At 38.7% G+C, this 18,765-nt stretch overlaps 1 protein-coding gene across 2 annotated transcripts in view; it reads right to left on the reverse strand.

Moving 5' to 3' along the window:
- The window catches only part of sema3fa (sema domain, immunoglobulin domain (Ig), short basic domain, secreted, (semaphorin) 3Fa), a 54,336-nt gene extending 44,219 nt beyond the window's left edge, over positions 1-10,117 (reverse strand). Inside the window, exons 1-2 of one of the 2 annotated variants that reach the window (XM_008408702.3) lie at positions 9,553-10,117; positions 7,723-7,871 (exon numbers count right to left, since the gene is read on the reverse strand). In XM_008408702.3, the coding sequence (XP_008406924.1) occupies positions 7,723-7,834 (112 nt within the window). In that variant the 5' untranslated portion in view covers positions 7,835-7,871; positions 9,553-10,117. The remainder of the gene's footprint in view (positions 1-7,722; positions 7,872-9,552) is intronic. The other variant, XM_008408701.3, reaches the window with a different exon arrangement.
- Between the last annotated feature and the right edge of the window lie 8,648 nt (positions 10,118-18,765).

Raw genomic sequence — 18,765 nt, forward strand, 5'->3', positions numbered from 1 at the left:
CACTTCTTAATGAACAAAACCACACCTCTGCAAGCACTGCTTCTGAAAGAAAATTCAAGGGTGAAGAAGAAAACAATCATAAACATCAGAAAGCTTCTTCCTAAAAATGAGAGAACGAGAAGACAAGTCTGATGTGCCACAGTGGCTCGCATCTATTTATATCCCGTCTGCCACATTTCCATCTAAAAAAGTGGCAACAGCAGAGACCAGGAGACACAAACAAACCAGCAGGCACATGCAAACAGTCACTGACACACTCACACAAATCATGATGTGTTTCAGCTGAGGGTTGTCCCTCTTAATGCAGCGGCCGGAGATTCGGGTTTTTAGAATAAGTATGCACTATGGGTCAATGGAGAATTGTTCTTTCCTGCTTTGTGCTGCAAAATACAGTTCTGGAAAAAAAAATTAAAAGACTACTTTAAATTATCAGTTTCTCTGACTTTACTTTTTATAAGTACATTTTTGAGTAAAATGAACATTGTTCTTTTATTCTTTGAACTATCGTATCCCCAAAATCCCAGGCAGAAATGTTGCATTTATTTGCAGAAAATGAGAAATGGTCAAAATAACAAAAACGACGCAGTGCTTTCAGACCTCAAATAATGCAAAGGAAACAAGTACGTAATCAATTAGAAACAACAGAACTAATGTTTTAACTCAGGAAGAGTTCAGAAATCAACATTTGGTGGAAAAACCAGGAGGTTTTCAACGGGGTTCAGTGCAGTGGGTTCTTAGTTTTTTTACAAAGCTGTATATTGTTTCAGCATGTACAACACCAGATGATAGAAGTTAAGGTAACTTGTCCTAAAATACTATGGCATTGCATTTTTTACATATTTAAGAGGTCTAAGATGCACTGAAAAGCCTATTTGCATGGCATTTGATTTATTAATGCGATATTTTAAATGTCTATACTCAAATTGAAATGAGTGAGAAATATGGTGGCCATTATAAACTTTTTTAATATCATCTTTAAACTTGCACACTAAAAACAACAAATAAGAAAATAAACACCTCGTCACACTGCTTAATGTACCTGATATCTTGTTTAAATTATTTATAAACAATTAGTCTGCTAAAGTAGGCTATTTGCTAACTTGTTGTTTTTTTAACAGCACTATTTGTGTTTTTCGGGGATCTGATACCCTGAAGTCGCAGATGTTTCCCAAAAAGGATGGAGGTGAATTTTAAAATTGTTTTCATCAGAATTTTTGTAGCAAATACAACAGAAGCCCATATTTCTTACATCTAGTGCCAACGTTAGCTTGCATATAAACAAGAACAACAAGTGGAGCAATATTTTGATCTGATTTACTGAACTTGCAAAAGCAGAACAATCCCAGCAGAAAGACAGAAATAGAACAGCCTCCTTCTGTGATCTGGCTCTTTCCACAATGAGATTGTTGCATACCAAGAGGGAATTTCTGACACCGCCTTCAAAAGATCACTAGAAAAGGTCAAGAGAGATCAGAGCGCTGTGTTTTCTTTGTTTTGTTTTGGTTAATGACTGTGGTTTAATTTTTACTTGCTGCTTTATTTAAGCAGAAGAATAGTAGAAGTTGATTCATGGGCGAGATTTGCACACATTTTAATCATGCGAAATTGCTGATTTATTCCGAGACATAAAACATGACCTTTACAAGGTACACAGTGACGCAAGGAGAAGACACAGTCAAGAAACCTTTACGTCTACCAAGGTACGGTTAAAAGGAAAACATTTGAGGGCAAAAATGAAGCGTAAAAAAAAAAAAAAGAAGAAAAAAGCTCCAAACCAGATGTCTCTCCTGCTAGGGAGCTGTAAAAATTAAAGAGCACAAGGAAAAGGTACATAAAAAGATATAAATGAAAACAATGATTTTCATTGAAGAGAAAATGTTGAAGAGAATGAAAGGGACAGAAAGGGGAGTAAAAAAATAAATGGAAACATTTTAATATTGTTTTAACACAATAAACCCACGTCTGCTATAGCAATCAAGCGACTATTACCAACCATATACAACCTAATGTAGCCCGAAACACCATCTCTGCTTATTCTGCATGAGTTAATCAAATTAAACATGCTCCTGCCCTCAGATTGGTAGCCCAGTGTGAGCTTCCTCCTTCAACTGTGGCCACTTAAAAATCCATGCTCCCTCTCTTTTTGTTGTGCATGTGGTAAAACAGTGTCCCTGCTGTGGGCGGCACACTGGGTGCTCTCCTCCTTAAGCTCACACTGCCAGCTTCTCATCAAGAGGCAGGAAGAGAGGGTAAGCATGGCGTAAAAGCAGAGGAGGATGACGAGGCAGAGGAGGGAAGGGAGGTAAAAAAAAAAAAGAGAGAGAAGACAGGAGGGCCACTATATTTAGCAGTGGAGCTGTCACCTTCTGTTTGGCTCTCCTGAATAATCAGAGTTTGACACAACGCATCCTGTGGAGCAGAGGTTGCTGGGATACACCAACCTTTCTCCACCAGCATCGCCTCTGAGGAAGAAACTAATTAAGTATTGTAATAATTGCTAGGGGCTCGCGTGAAACAGCTACCAAACGTTATTTTGCAGAAGCTTTCCTCATGGCAATGCCGTTCTATTTTTTTTTAGATCAAGTAAGGTTAGATGTTCTTTCAGCGATTCTGTATGTTTAAAGAAAACAGGTGAATGCATCATAGAAAGAAGAAATGTATGAATCATTGTGAACGCAGAATTTTGACAAAAGCCTTTCAAATAGGCACTATGCAAATTTATTCAGATTAATGACAATGAGAGGCTCTGAAAAATCTACTGTCCATTTTATGGCTGGTTTTGATCATTTTGAATTTAAAGTTTCCAGGTCACATAAGGACCTGAAAGATGATGATGTTAACTAGACAAACTCTGTTCCATGGAAAACAAGAAAGTTTGTATTAATTTTTAAACACGTATTTCGAGTCATTTCTTTCCAAAAGTTCAAAAATATTTACAGTCAGTTTCTGTCTTTGCATTATACATGCACATAGAATTCAAAACAAAATAACTCTGATCCTTCCCTGATGATTCATATCACCCAGAGTCAATCATGGGGTCTGATGAATAACGAATCTGGTCTGCAACAGGTTTGTGACGTTGCACTGATTTTTATAGGCGTTGGATCACTTTGAATCATCATCATAAGATTAAAACAATGATAACACAGATTTCAGAAAAGCCTCTGAAACATTCCTGCAACAATAAATTCCACAAACTTTCTGCAGCAACGATTAATTAAAGGATATCTGCCGTGTTGGATGCACCGAGAAATCATCTGGGGAATCAGACGGCGGTCACCTTGACCGGCACGGTTTGCTGATCAGTCGATCAAAAACTCAAAACTATTATACTTTTCTGATGAGTGAACCCACCATATAACTTAAGTGCTACCAGCCTATAACAATCCTCAATGTGGAAATTGTCTCTGAAGGAAAATTTTTCAAATATGGCTATTTTCATGATCACTTATGTGTTTAAATGAAGGTCTGAGGCAGCACAGAGAAGTTCTTCACTGCTTTGTATTTTTGCATTTATGGTTGTTTTATACTTCATCTCTTCTGATACATATTTATATGTTAGGCTCCATTTGTATCAACTGGACAAATATTTAGGAGAATTTAGACAAATTGACCCAGAGGAGAGATAACAGGAAGGCTAAATGTGTTAACCTGCTTTATTTTCTCCTTTTGAGCTTTAAGTCTGTCATGGAACAGGTTGGATGCTGAAATACTGGAAGACTTTTGAAAATCTCACCGTTTAGGTAAAGTTTTACTTAAAGATTATTGTGAGTGCTAATGCTAACAAGCTAAAAGCACTACTGGCAAGCTCAACACTGAAAAGATGAAGATTGGATCTCTAGTCTTGACATCGGTAACGTCTAAGCTGAATCTAAGTAGACAACGGTGCATGCTTTCAAACCCCCTGAACTATTTGGGGATACAGCTCTGGCATGACAGGCGTGATTAATGTTTTCCCTTTGCCAGAGGAGCCCAATAAATGACAACAGAACAGGGCCACCTACGTAGAGGAATGTCACGCTGACTTAACATGTGGAAACTAAAAGTCTCTCACAAATCTGCCAGTGGGATATAATCTGCAGAAGCACCCCGTTGTTGGAAAGTTAAAAACGGCAAGTTCAAACTCAGTGGCAGCAGCTTATTATTCGGAGAATGAGAAGATGAAGGACATGTCACCGTTCCTGACGCTCGCCCTGAGAACTGTCAGGAAAGATGAGCACGATAGTGAAGTCTTTGTTCAGGCGTGACAACCATCAGCTCATTACGTGTCAGAGGAAGACCGTCCAGAGGAGAGGGGGACTACAAAGGCTGAACGAACCTAAAGACCATCCGTGAAAATTAGTTCAATTACAGGACTGCCTGGGTTTATCTTCCTCCTGCAGGCTTTCTTCCCACAGCTAACCTTGCGCCCAGGTGTTCTGCTGCGGACCACAAAGAGGCCAAAGAAAAACAGAGTTAAACACTTTCAAATGTGCCTGAGGATTGCCCTAACAAGCTATTACTGGTTAATATGGTGCCATTCTCCCACAGTTTGAGAGCAGTTAACCTCGGGAGTGACCGGCTCCTGTTTGAAGGGTCAAAACCTCGCTGCACTAAAATAGCAGGTGATTATAGACCTCGTTTAAAAGTAACTATAGGAGTTCCCAGCAGATGACACAAGCCAGTCTAGTTCAGCCTTTATGAGACAGAAGAGCTGCATACTCGCACAAATTTGAGCCTTTTTGTCCTGTTTTTCTAAATAAAATCTTGTCCTTTCAATTAATTCTAATGAAGATGATGCAGAAATTGAAAGGTGTGCCGCATTTAGTTTCTCAGCTCTGTTTTTTATGGAATCGTGCATGATGATTTGCTTCAAATGAACATTCAAAGTACTTAGTGTAAATAGTATCATAGTAACATACTTCAAACTACTCATTTTCATTCAGAAATTGTATGTCAACATGTGAAATGATTGAAATAAACAAATAAATAAATAAACTTCACAGCAGCTGTAAGCTTCAGTACATTTTATAATACTTTTTCAGAGATGGACAAATACTAGATAGTGCACACCTGCTAAGTCGGATGGAAAAGTATGCGTACTTCTCAAAATTTTTACAAAAAAGTACATTATGGCATATATATGCTTTCAAGTCAATACTTTCCTGAATAACTGGTTTTCAATATTACACAGCTGAAAATCCTTTGGGGTATTTCTGTACAAGGTCTATACATCTTATTTTCTGGAAAATATCTCAGATTCAATCAAATTTAAATTAGATTAGTAGTGTTAGTAGATTTAGGGTTTTACTTTGACTGGGCCATTTGAACATTCTGATAAGCTATGAATCAAAGAATTTGATTTTTTGTTTAGGGTTATTTTGTGTTACCATTCTCAATTTTTTGTATGTTTAACCGGTTTTCTTCCTAGATTGTTTTGCTTTTAGATCCGACCACTTTCCCATCGATTCTGAGGAGTTTCCTGCTCATACTCAAGAAAAGCAACCCAAAAGCTTGATGAACTGTAAAGAGATTTTAGCTCACTGACTCACTGATTGTCGGTCTAAACTCAGCCTGCCATGCACACTGTTATTAACCATCAGGGAAAATACTGTCAGCTTTCCAGAGTGATCTGTGTGTCTGCAACCATAATCAGATTTACGTCCCGTAGCAGAAAAAGTGAAGGAAAAAGTCAAGTTGTTCACTACACACACTCAAATCAGCTGCAAGGAAAATAGTTCAAAAGACAAGATACATAAAGCAGCTTTGGTTCTGTAGAGATAATTTCCTTCATTTCATCAAAGAAATCATGTTTTCCTTTCAAAACGAAAACTAATTTCTTTCATTTCAACGATGGAGATGTTGGATTTATAAACTGTAGCCTATCAGCATCAAAGGAAAAAAGCCAACATCAACTCTCGCAAACATGGTGCAAAAGTGCTGTTATATCACAGCGATGCTTTTATATAATTTGTCAGTTGTTGTTTTTTTTTATCATGCATATTAATGCACATCTCAGATGCAGCCTAACGTGAGTGTGAAATAAAGAGTGGGTTTTTAAGCATTGTCCTTATACAAAAATGCTCTGCTTGTGTCTTTTTTCCTATTAAAAGCCATGTTTAGCTCCATCTGTGGTTCATTGTGAGTGGCTCCGACAGAGAGCAAATATCAGAAAGGCAAATACGAACTGTGGATGCAGAATAAGAAAAAAAACAAAAAAAACTTGAACAGCAGCCAAATGTAGCAAAAATCCTCCCCACCAGTTTCCTAAAATGTAAATAATCAGAGACCTTTATGGATAAAGATGTGAGGCTGGGTCATGTGCAGCAAATTCAGCAACCCTAACGCCGTCACCTTCTGCATTTCCTTACTCTGATATTGGCTAGAAATTCAAATGCTTATTTGGAAATTTCATTGTTTACATTATCATGAGGCACTTATCACAAGAGATAACTGCAGTACGTTGCCATTATGAAGCCTAAAGCCAAGTGCTTTGTTAAGTACACCGGCACATAAAAAATTAATAAAGCATTCCTCGTGGAGCAGTGCAAAAATCCATACAATTAGCGGATCACACAGATTAGATGCGTTATTAGTCTCAGGCCACTTGAAGTTGCTCCGTCGTGCATAAACTAACCTCCAAAACTAATTAAAAACAAGCAAACAAATTTAAGATAGAAGAGAATAAATTGACATTTCCCAGCAAAGTAAATGTGAGACTATTAACAAGTGAAACACCCGCTGAGAGAAAAAGATTGGACTCAAAGGTTAAAGCAAAAGGGGGAATTGAAGGGCATTAATAGAGTACTGGCCTCCATCAAAACCAATGCCCTATGTTGTAATTTTGAGAGAAACTGTAACAAAAGTTAATGGGTTTTCCCTTTGGCCACGCTCCACCTCTCGACCTACTTCTATGGACTTAAGTGCTGCCCTTGTTTGGTACCATGTATACACACAAACAAGCGCCATGAATCAATAATTCTGTTTTAACGGACTTAAATAACACAAACTGTGTGAGACAGTCCAGGATTTTTATTGTTTTTATGAGCACGCATCACCTAAGTTCATCTGGAATCGCCCAGAGGTTTGGTTTTCAAGGCTTCAAAGCTGCAGTTCATTCTGCGTTCCTCAATTTTCTCACATGAAAGCTGTCTGGCTAACAGTACTCAAGAGTGGTGCTCTCATAAAAGGAGACAGATCCGAACTCAGCGATATTAAAGTCGTCAGCAGAGACAGGTACAATAAAACCTCGAGGACAGTCTTGGAAGCCACTTTGACAAAGCAGCAGAAACAGCTCTGCTGGGACCTATTTTAGCCGGACAATTCAACACACAGGCTCTCACGCTGGCACTGACCGACATTCATAACATGCTGGATCTGCACCCGGAGTACGTGCACAGCCAAGTGTTAAATTTGACTTGATTTCAGAAAGCAGCCGAGGTCACACAAAGGCTTGTTTTGGGGGGGACTAATAACAGCCGTGCAATTTGATGAAGACAAATTCTGCGGCCCTGAATAGTTCGGACAATCAGCGGCACATCTCATTATTCTCACCGGCTTCTCCCACACAATCAAACCCCAGTTAAGCTCTGGCTGAACAAGAGCCAGGGTTGCAAACCCTGAATCTTGCTGTTGCCAGCAGTTAACCCATTCCTGATAGAGACCAAAATGGAGAGAAGGTGTTGCACCAGGTCTGCAGATTAAACACAAAAAGAAAGGTCGCAGTGTTTTCAAGTGCCTTACCTTTAAAGGACAGGAAGATTCTGGGAGCAGACAGAGGATCATTGGAAGGTGGCAGCCCGCCCGCCGACACGGTCAGGAGGCCCAGCAGCCAGGACAGTTTGTCCCACAACATTGTCCCTCTATTTGTTAACAGAGGAGATGTCCCGTAGCTGTGAGACAGACAACACCAGGCATCAAAAATCCACAGGCCCTTTAAATTAAAAAAGCAACATAAGAATAAATAAATAAAAATCTCACCCTTACTAAACCGTCTGTACTTATCTTGTCATGTGAATTTCCATGGCGTAAAATACAAATAATCTGTCAGGTGGACACCTGAACAAGAGTCCTGTTGCTAATTTGAATCCCCAATCTGACAGCTGTGCATTTTGTACACTGGACAAATAATTAGCACTGCACAGCAGGAGTCAGATGACACAGAAGTCAGTTTCAGATTTGAAGCTTAAGGCTTATTTCTGATTATTTTAAATATCCAAACATTTATCTTTAAGGTCTTACACTTGGTTGGGGAGGTGGCCACCTATTCTGTTATGTTATATATGGGTTGGCAGCAGAAGGTGTTCCTCTGTGCTTTATTCATCCAAAGAACTGCACCTGCTCATTATGAACTTTTTTGTGTTGAAGTGAAGGAAATAAGGCCTCAGGGTTAAACTCTGTCATCTGAGTGCTGATCTAACGAGGAACTCAACATGCATGATTGGCTGCCTTTTTGTATCACCAAGCCATGCAACTTAAATCATGCTTTGTGAATCTTTTTTGCAAAGAAAATCTACATTTTTTTTATCACAAGCTCCTCTTTTCTGTAGCTTTTTTTTTCCATGATTGATCCAGTTGGTGTTTGCCTCAGCACTTATTAAAATCGGCAAGATTGAACTTTTTGACTAAAGCTACATAACATGTTTGCTACAAATGCATAGCAACGAATTTGAGGAGATATTGCACTGTTTCCCCGATAGCAGGACTGGAAAGAGTTGCTGCCCCTTAAGCCTGGCGCGCACTGGCTGCGCTGACAGATTAAATCACAAAGCGCATCAGCATGCTGTCATCCGCCACAAAGAGAGCTGGAGATAATATCCTCATAAATGGGTTCTGAGGACTATCCAAGAAATCAGAGTGTGGACGAATTTGCAAAAAAAAAAGGGAGAGAAAGAAACAAAGAAAAACGTGCATAAAAATGCATGATGGTCTAGGTTTGGAAACAAAACAGTGATAGCAAGGAAATGGAGGGGGGGATTCGATGTAATCATCCATGTATGCCACTGATCTCCTTGTAAACGTGGATCAGAGTTTGAGGTCAGATTTTCAGTCAGGGTTTAAGATCAAGTTCCACACTGAGCCACAGAAGGCAGAGCTCCAAAGGAGAGCCGCTAACCAAAATAAAGCCTGACTGCATGGGCTCCGAGTTAGGAGGACATGATCCACATGCCTTTTGGAAGCAAAATATGGCATTTACATGAAAACAAAATTATTGTCTGGAGACTGGATGTGTGCTTAGTTTGAAATCTCAGAATGCACATGCAGCAGAAACTTTAAATGTCCACCAAAACGCACAGAGACACGGACAATGACGCGCAGCTTTTGCGCCGTGCGTGATTTTCAACAGTGTTTCATTAAAACAAGCGACCTCCCACGCATTTAAGGAGGCGCACCAAAAAATATAAAGCTTAAGTATTTCAGTAAATGACCAAATAATCTTGCAAATATCCATTTGCACTCAGAAAGCAACTATTTTCCCCACCGCATTCTTCAAGCGCATATGTCACAAGTGAACTTATAGTTTTAGGATTTCATTTTTCATAAAAAAAAGATACTTCCTTAATAATCACCTACCTTCTAGATGCTCCTAGATTTTGCACTACGGCTGGTCACCATTTAAAACCATCCACTCAGGTTGCTCCGTCCGCAGGCGTATCAATCGCAGATCCTGCACGATTATCCCAGAGCCAAACAAAGCTTGGATTTAAATTACCTTCACGGAGCCCCTTAAACTTGAAGCTAGCACTTTATTGCAGCAGAAGATTCCGTGGGTTTTTTACTTCTACCCTCGAAAAGGTGAACAAAAAAAAAACAAAAAAAAAGGGAAGAGTTTTCGCTTGGACACAATCGTCGGAGCGGAGATTCAACCCGTGCGCAGCGACGCTCATGTCTGGAGTGGAAGGAAGCGGATTTCTGCAGGTGGATAGGCTGAGGTCTCCGCGGTTGTGGACACACCCAAGGGGGAGGGAACCTACCTTAGCAGCCCTCCCTAAAATCTCACAAAATCCTACATCTTTATCCGACACCACCCGTCAACTTTTCATATTTATCGTCTCGTTTCAGAACGTTAACTTTATGTTTTTATTCGTTTTATTGGGACATTATTAAATGATTTGCAAGACAGTACAGCTTATTTTGCAGGCCTCGTCTAGTCTTTCCGCGTGTATTTATCGTTCCCATGAAGGATCAAACCACATTTTCCACACATTAATAAAATAAAAATAAAGAGTGGGAACAGTGCTGCATTTCGTCTCGAGCCAAAAGTCATTCAGTTTGTTTCAAAATGACAAATCTAGTCCAAATTGTTGAAAGTAGATACTGAAATAAGAGAGGTGGCTTCAATTTATTTTCATTACCATGAACATTTATCTTTCTGATCACCAATATTGTGTGCCTCACAAAAATATTCATTTTTCTAGTGGTTTTTTTTATTCATCTTGTCAGCAAGAAACGTGTGGGATTTCTGTGATTAGACTACACAAAGTGGTACATATTTATAGAAGGAATATGATACATGGTTTTCAAAACGGTTTACAAATAAAATCTAAAAAGCCCAGTAGAAATTTATATTCAGGTCCGTTAAGGTAAATACCACATTTTGCTGCAGTTTCAACTGCAAGTCTGTTGGGTAAATTTCTACCAGCTATTTCTATCAGAGACTGAACTTAAAATGTGGATTCTCCTTTACAAAGTAGCTTAAACTCAGTCCAATTGAGTGGTGAAATTACAATAAATAGTCAACATTTTTGAGAGATTCTCTGTAACATTTATCTCCGGGCTGGCGATTTTAATGAATTGATAGACTTTGATCTAAATCCTTCATTTCTTGATCTGGCTGTATGTTTTGGCTCATTGTCCTTCTGAAAGGTGAATCTTCACCTCAGTTTGAGTTTTTTTTTTGCAGCTTCCAAACAGTTTTCTTCCAATATTAACTTGCATGACTAGCAGCAGCTTCTTTGTTCCTGCGGATAAAAACATCCCTACAGCATAATGCAGTCACCACCGTGTTTCATCACATAGATGTCTATTCAGAGGTATGTTTACTCTCCTGTTATTTCTCTGATGCACACAGCATTTTGCAAGGAGACAAAAAGTTACATTTTGGTCCCACCTGCTAACAGATGTTTGCTATAATCAGGGCTTATTATGACTTTCTTTCTTTTCACAGGTTTTATTCTTGCAGATTGTGTACATCTCTACATGTCCTCCAGATTTACATTGTGTATTTTGGCTGCTTCAAAGCACTTCTCTGCTCTGTCAGTTTAAGTGCATTACATGAAAGATTGAACTGTACCTTTAGATATGTCTTTTTCCTTTAAGCTTCTCCACAACTTTGTTACTGTGGATCCCTGGAAGAGTAGCCACTGTTACGGTAACGGCTAATGGAGATCCAAATAAACAAACAAACAAGCAAACTTTATTACTGATGTTTCTGGCTTTTCAATTAGTCGTCATGAATGAAAAAACCACGTGCAGCGACGCTCAAGTCTGAAGCAGCAACGCTGTTAGTCTGGATTCATTTGTTTGAAAGATTTATCGAGGGAGATGAGAGTGAAGGGGGCTGAATACTAATATGGTCCACACTTTTCAGATTGTTTTACTTGTTACATATTTTGAATCCTATTTTTGTTGCTTTATCACATACATTTCCAATAAATCATATGAAAGTGGAGGGTTGGAATGTGGCAGAATTTGTAACAAAATAGAAAAAAAAAATGAATAGGGGATGATTGTAACACTTTTTGCCTCCGCTTATCTAACTCCTACTTTGAAAAGATGGTGATTAGCACACATTCGAATAAAACAATCTGAGTTCAGTTCTCTAATTTCAGTAACTCTCATCCACACATCCCAAAATGATTAACAGCAGAAGGGGGAGAACATATAGACAGACTTGTGTGCGTCGTGTCTGAACTCTGAGGCATGAACTCTCAAGTATGCGGCTGATGACTTTTAGAGAAACCACAGGAGGCTTGTCTTACACGACCACCGGAGAATCACAATCAGACCCAGGTCATTTCACAGCTTTAATTAACCACTGATTGCCAGCTGCTGATTTATATTTAGCGCAGCCAAGCAGCACCAGGTTGCGTGTCAAATCAAAGCAGAACAATAGTTCATTTCTGCTTGCTTTGGCGACATCTTGATTCTGAAAATGCTTTGATGTGTGACGAATGGATGAATCATTTACTATATTTTGACTAAGACAGGGAAGGGCTGAATATTCACAAAAGAGCCGGTTGGGGAAAAAAATGGCCAGATGCAGATAAGGCTGATTTCCACCAACACCTCAGTGACCTAACGGAGGATCGCCAGCTCCTGCCTCAGATAGGCATCAGATATTCATGGGCAAATGGAGCCTTAAATCCTTTAATCTCACTTGATCTACCCAGCCGATCACACAGGCTTATTTCGCTTCTTGTCCGGACAACATACAACGCAGCTGACACTCGGCATGCATACTTATTGTTCTAGATACAGTAGCTTAGGTTACATGTACTGTTAAAGACATTAGAGTTACCTTATAGTCTTGTGAGGTCAAACAGGAATTTCCAAGACGAAAAGAAAAGACAACTGTATGAAGATATTTTTTGATTCTTTGCACACCTTTTATTATATGAGGGGATAATGTCTACTGGACTATTTCTAGAGAAAAACACAAAAAATTTCATTGGAACGAGAAACACAGATGTCTGTTTTTGTGACAGCTCATTACAAAAAGGCCCCTTGGGCGTCTTTGTGTTAAGTAAAGACTACATCTTTTGTAGGAAGTTTAAGTTTTCCACATTTTGAGGAAATTCTTGGAAATATTATATCAGCATGTGTAAAAGATGCTGTGCAGGTTGGATCCTTTTGACTTCTGCAGAAATGAATTTTTCTGAATGCGAGAAACAACTAGCATACTTTCACACACCAGACAGATGTTTGCGATGTCTGAGTTTCTTTGAACTTAAAAGGCAAGTGTCTGAGTCCAAGTTAAACAACAAAAAAAATAATAATCTAGATTAATACATGAAGGTGTGCAATCCTTGAAAGGGGTTTGTGCTAATAAATATGTCTCATGAATAACTCACCTTCCAGAAATCCTTCACACTTCGGCAGCTGAAATGAACCTGGAATTAAAATGTGGGTGGGCCAGATGAGTTTTATTGTTACTGCTAACCGGCTCTTTCTCTTCTTTTTTGTCCCACTTCTAGTCTCTCTTTTTGTCAGGCAGCCAACAGCTGCATGTTGTTTCCTATATTTCTTTTTAATCAACAATATTATTCCCATCTTCAGCCCTCTGGTGGCCTCGCCATCTGTCACTTGCGTGAGACAAGAGGAAAGCAATTATTGAATCCTGGCTTTGAGGAGTGCCTGCTTTCACAAAAGTCCCTCCATGCTTCCCAGATTTTCCTCTGGCTCTCTGCAGCAACTATCTGAGCAGTGAAAAGTGAAAAATGTCGACGGAACCAAAGATTACAGCTGGCTACCAGAAAAATCAGTCCCTGGGACTCTGTAAAAACAGTGGCTGAGGCCTTCTGTTTTCCAAAAGAGGAACTGGTGTTATATTTAAAAATTATTCTTAGATGACGTCTGCGATATTTCCCAGACATCCCTGCAGATAAAACAATTCTCCTCCTAGTAAAATTGTGTCACAATACAGTGTTAAAACCACAAACTCTAATGTGTTTCACATTTGAGAATAAGTCAGATGAGGGAAAAAAAATAAAATGGGTTTCAATTTATTTTATTAAATAAACTCTGAAATGTTTAATTAAAGCTAGCTGCTTTCACAAGTAAGCTAACCTGTAGACAAATCAGTGTGTAACTTAATATTAGTCAATAATAGTATAATACTAAAGAACAAAAAGACAAGTCAGAGATAAACATGTGAAGAAATCTGAAGCAGGCTTAGAATATCAACCAGCATCCTAAACCTTCGACAATTCACTGAGATCCCTGAAAGAAAATCATCAATTCACATCAACAAACCTGCCAAAGTCTTCCTCATCATCTGACAGAACAAACAAGGGAAACATTAATCAGAGTAACTCAGGAGCCAAAGCTCAAGTGGGGCAACAAACTATTTATCATAAACTTTAGAAATCTGGCCTTTCTAGAAGAGTTTCAAGAAAAGGGCTATTATTGCTAAAAGAAACGCCTCAGAAGTCCTGTTTGCAGTTTGCAACTATCATGTGAGATGGGAAACGTGTGGATATATATATGTGGACTAATATATGTAGCATCTCCAAGGAAGAAAGAATGCAGGTTTCATTTCAGAGAAAGGCTGTTCTGAAAAGTATTCTTTTTAAATATATTTTTCTTCCACTTCACAATTAACCATTACTTTACCTGAATAAAATCCACAAGCAACAGATTGAAGTTTGTGGTTGTAAGGTGACACAATCCAAAAATGGTTCACTTGGTTTGGACATGTTTCCAAGGTACTGCATGAGACTGACTCTCAGCTGAACATGTTTATTTAAAAATTTAATTTTCTTTTTCTAGAGACTTGCAATAACACTGCATACATAATTAAAATGCCACCAGTAGTTGTCTGTCGGCATTGTAAGGCATCATTAATATAAAAACAGGGAAAAGAAAATCATTTGCAGACGTGGCAAATATACAGGAACAACACATTGAAGCTGCACATGAGCAGAGGTCATTATATAATAGGATTGTCATCACATTTAATACCGTTTAACCTCCAACCTTTTACCACCAGTGGCTTAATCACTCACATAAAGTAATTATTAACATGCTGTGACGAGCTCAATCCCCGTCTCCCGGCTTGCCCCTCGTGTTCGGGAGGCAATTAACAGCTGTTCATTACCAATGAGGTGAGGAATCAAGTGCAATCCGCTGTGCACATCTGGAAGCCTGCACCCACCCAAATGAAACGGGCAGATGTGAGTGTGCACGCATTCTTACACACAAATTGACCACAGACACGCAGACGAGGAAGCTGCGACACGGTGGCCCGCTGCACACTCGGAGGGACACATCACTTGTGTTGAATTTAATGAGGGAACATGTACTCATTCCTCTAACCTCACCAGGAGAGCTGTTACCTTTTGGTGCGATAAGATATTAAAAATTCACACTGTTTCTGCCGTGCTTTGACTGGTACTGCAGCATGCTCATTAGCATTTAAATGGGAAAAAGATAACTCTGCACTTCGTAGACTCGTATCTCCATCACAAAGCTGCCAGACAGAGAGAGAAAAAAATGAATTAGAGGATTAAAACTTGTCTGCTTTAGACAACTACAGCTGGAAACGGCTACCTCACATCTGACGACTAAGTTTGTTCAGCTGCTGATTTTGTTTTGCTGTGCCATTCATAGAATTGGCATGGAGGTAGGTTATCTGGTAATGAGGTGATTTGTTGGAGAGAAAACAACTCAACTTGTGTTTAAAATGTACAAATGTAAAAGTAATGAGGCATGAGTCAGTTATAAATAAGTTCAAGTTGGAAAACTTCTAAAATAGTCCTGTTGTTATGTTCTCATGTTTTGAAGTCAGTGATGTCACAAAATGTACCCATGACCCATCTTTGAAGGAAAAAAACAACAACAAAAAAACAAGTGTGACTATGGTGGCATGTGCTGCAACACTTGAGAAAAGAAGAATTGAAGCAGTTACTGAGAGGAAAGTTCATAAAGAATATTTCCACAGGCTGGACCATCCTAGATGTCAAGGAAAAACAATCATCCAAACTATGAGTGCTCATAGATGCCAAAGCGTAAAAGAATCATATTACATCAACGTTCTGTTTTAAGTGAAGTTCATGACTAGTTTGAATCCAGCCAGGTAAGTAGTAAGGCAACGGCTGACCCAAAGGAAAATACGACTGCTACAGACAGTAAGATAAGAAATATTAGCTCTCTTATTAGCTACTTTGAAGCGCTACTACTGCACAACTTTTTGTCCAGTTTGGAAATGTACGACTGTCCACAAGCCTAAATTCAAATGGCACTGAAACAACCTAAAAAATAAACTTTAATAATCTTTGCTTTGCAAGAAAATCTGTGTGAGAAATGAATGTTGGTGTTGCGTGATTGTTCAGCGTGACAAATGCATTGACGTCTGATTTGACTTTCTTACCACCAAAGACAATTATCAAATAGCGTCAAACGTTTCACATTTTCACATGTTTATTTACATTGTGCGAATGTGATAATTTTGTGCTATTAAACCCTTATATATAAAACAAATCGGTTTAATTGAATTAACATACATACCTCAGTTTATGAATGATTGTTTCATGTCAGTTTTGTTTTCTCTCTTACTGTGCATGTTGTTGAGTTGACAACATACACAGTAAGAGTTAATGAAGCACTTCATGACATCTATCTGTAAAAACTTTTACTGTCTGAAAATGTGTAGAAAGTAGAATTTCTGGTTATTTAATTGGCGGGGAAAGAAATGTTAGAAAACATGAGAAACAAAAACCCTGCTTGCAAATCTTAAGTGAGGTTTTTGGAGAACTTGTTGGTATTTCCTATTAATATTACACATTTTGTGTTTGCTGTACAAATAGAGAAATATTTGTCTGTTATTCCATGAAGTGCATTCATGTCCTCAGGGATTCACCCTGTGGTTTTAGATTCCCATTTAAAACCACATTTTGTGAACCAAGCAATAAAAAAAACAACTTGGACATTTGCTATTTTTGTTGGCCGGCCCAGACATTGACCGTGTTGACTTTAACACACTGTATTGTTGAAACAGTCTCACAAGTGGATCTGGATTCTTTACACAACGTTGTAAATTTCATTCTTGCTTTACTTTCCTCTCTTTTTCTTTAGTTATGCTCACATGACAAGACTTTTCAGCTGTTCATAATGAAACAAAAATCAAACCCCGCTCTGCATTCTCCAGATCTCCACATGTTTAGCTGATTGTCATTTTTCTGCCTGTATTTGTTCCTCCTTCTTTTGTCACGGAGGCTGACTATGACTCAGCTGGGGCTTTGCGGAGCTAAAAATGGTACAGCTGCCTTTTGTAAATGATAAAAGTTTGTCTCATTGAATTCTGCCTGGGAACAAGAGGAGGAGGGCAGCTGTGGTGGGATGATTTGGTATGAATTAAAGCTGTTTCCTAACAGGCTCCGCGGGGTCTGATCCCGTCCGCTGCTTTCCCGCTGGATTATCTCCACAACTGGAGTAAAGAGGGCATTATGTTATTTTAGCTCTCATTCTCTCCTGTCTTGTCTACCTCATGCATAAAATATAGGGTATTGTATTTAGCAAGATTTTATGTGTAATAGCACTACAACCAGCCATAAGTGGGTTGGGATGTGGGATGGGGGCTGGTTGCGTAACAGTTTTCCCATCTCGTGTTGGTTCTGTATCTCAGTGTCTTTCTTTATGGGGCTCCAGCCGCAGGCCGCCGACCTGAGGGCAATACTGTAGACAGGAGAGGAAATGAGCCGGCTTTCTTCTGCAAGCCAAAAAAGTGAGGATTAGTAGCTGTGCTTAGATTACTGTACTCTGTGGTCTGACAGGGAAATGCCTCGAATTTTCAGGTTTCACCATAACTGAAGAAAATAAAACCTTTGTGTGCATTGTTTTTGTTTGAGTCACGTGATTCTTCCTTTTTTTTTTTTAAAGTCAATGAGAGTCAAAAACATATAAGTTAAAAAGGTTACAAGACTGTTTAATGTGTCTGCCTTGTTCTTTGTGTTGAATCAGTAAACATTTAATAATATCAGGTGTTTACAGTGTGAGAAGAGATCATACAGTAAGAGAATCTGTGCACACAAGTAAACCGTGTTTAAAGGGGAGAGGGAAAAACTAAAATTCAGCAGTAACCCGTGAAACCTTTGTGAAATCCAACTTAGGGTTTTGTAGGTACAGGACAGTTCAAGGCCCATAGAGCAAAGGATAGAAATGCTTGACACCCACAAAGCTCTGGTCATTTATTCAGAAAAACTATACTAAACGTCACAATCAGAACCTTGAAGAATCGTTAGCTGGGTTATTCAGCAAAACAAATAGCAAATCGCTCAGCAAGCAGAAATAATTACAGACAAGCTGCAGTAATGATCAACTTTACGGTGAACAGTAGAAACTAAAGGTGTGTTTGAAATGTTCACTGTACAGACAGCTGCTTAAGCAGATAAATGTGCCAAGGGATTTTTAAATCTGATACAATTTTTCCAATCTGATTATAACATTAGTTGCAAACATTAGAATTATTATGCAAATGTTAGCATATTTTATACGTCTCTAGGATTTCTGGGGTGCACCTAATTTTTTCCAAGGTTTGATATTTGAAAAACCCTGAATGAAATGGAAAAAGTTAAATCTGTACTGTGTGGATGATTTTTGCCACACAGACATTTTTTTTTTCTCGGAAAAACCTATTATTAAGACCCCTCCTCAGGTTTGTGGACAGATACTAATCAAAGCTGAACTGAATTATTTTACACTAATTACAAATTATTAAAAAAGTTTGTGTTTTATGAAATATTTAATGAACAAAATATAGATTCCCAGTTAATTTCTTAAAAAAAAATACCTTTAAAACATCATCTTCTAAACCCAGCCACAGATCCGTGTGACTGTGTCCAAAAATATGATTTATTTAGGACACATCTGTGGATATGCTTTCTTCCTGTAACTTAAGTCAGCATTTACCTTACTGAATATGTGAGGTGGATATCAGTGCTTCGATTCCCCCATAACCAGAATGATGTGAAATTAAAGATGAGAGATAAGCCGCCCTCTGCAGTCAGTGTTTTGACAGGTTTGAGAGCATCTAAGTGAAGCTGGATTGTTGTTGTTCTCAAAAACCAG

Source organism: Poecilia reticulata, chromosome 5, assembly GCF_904066995.2.
Source record: "Poecilia reticulata chromosome 5, P_reticulata-male-v2, whole genome shotgun sequence".
Taxonomy (NCBI): Eukaryota; Metazoa; Chordata; class Actinopteri; order Cyprinodontiformes; family Poeciliidae; genus Poecilia; species Poecilia reticulata.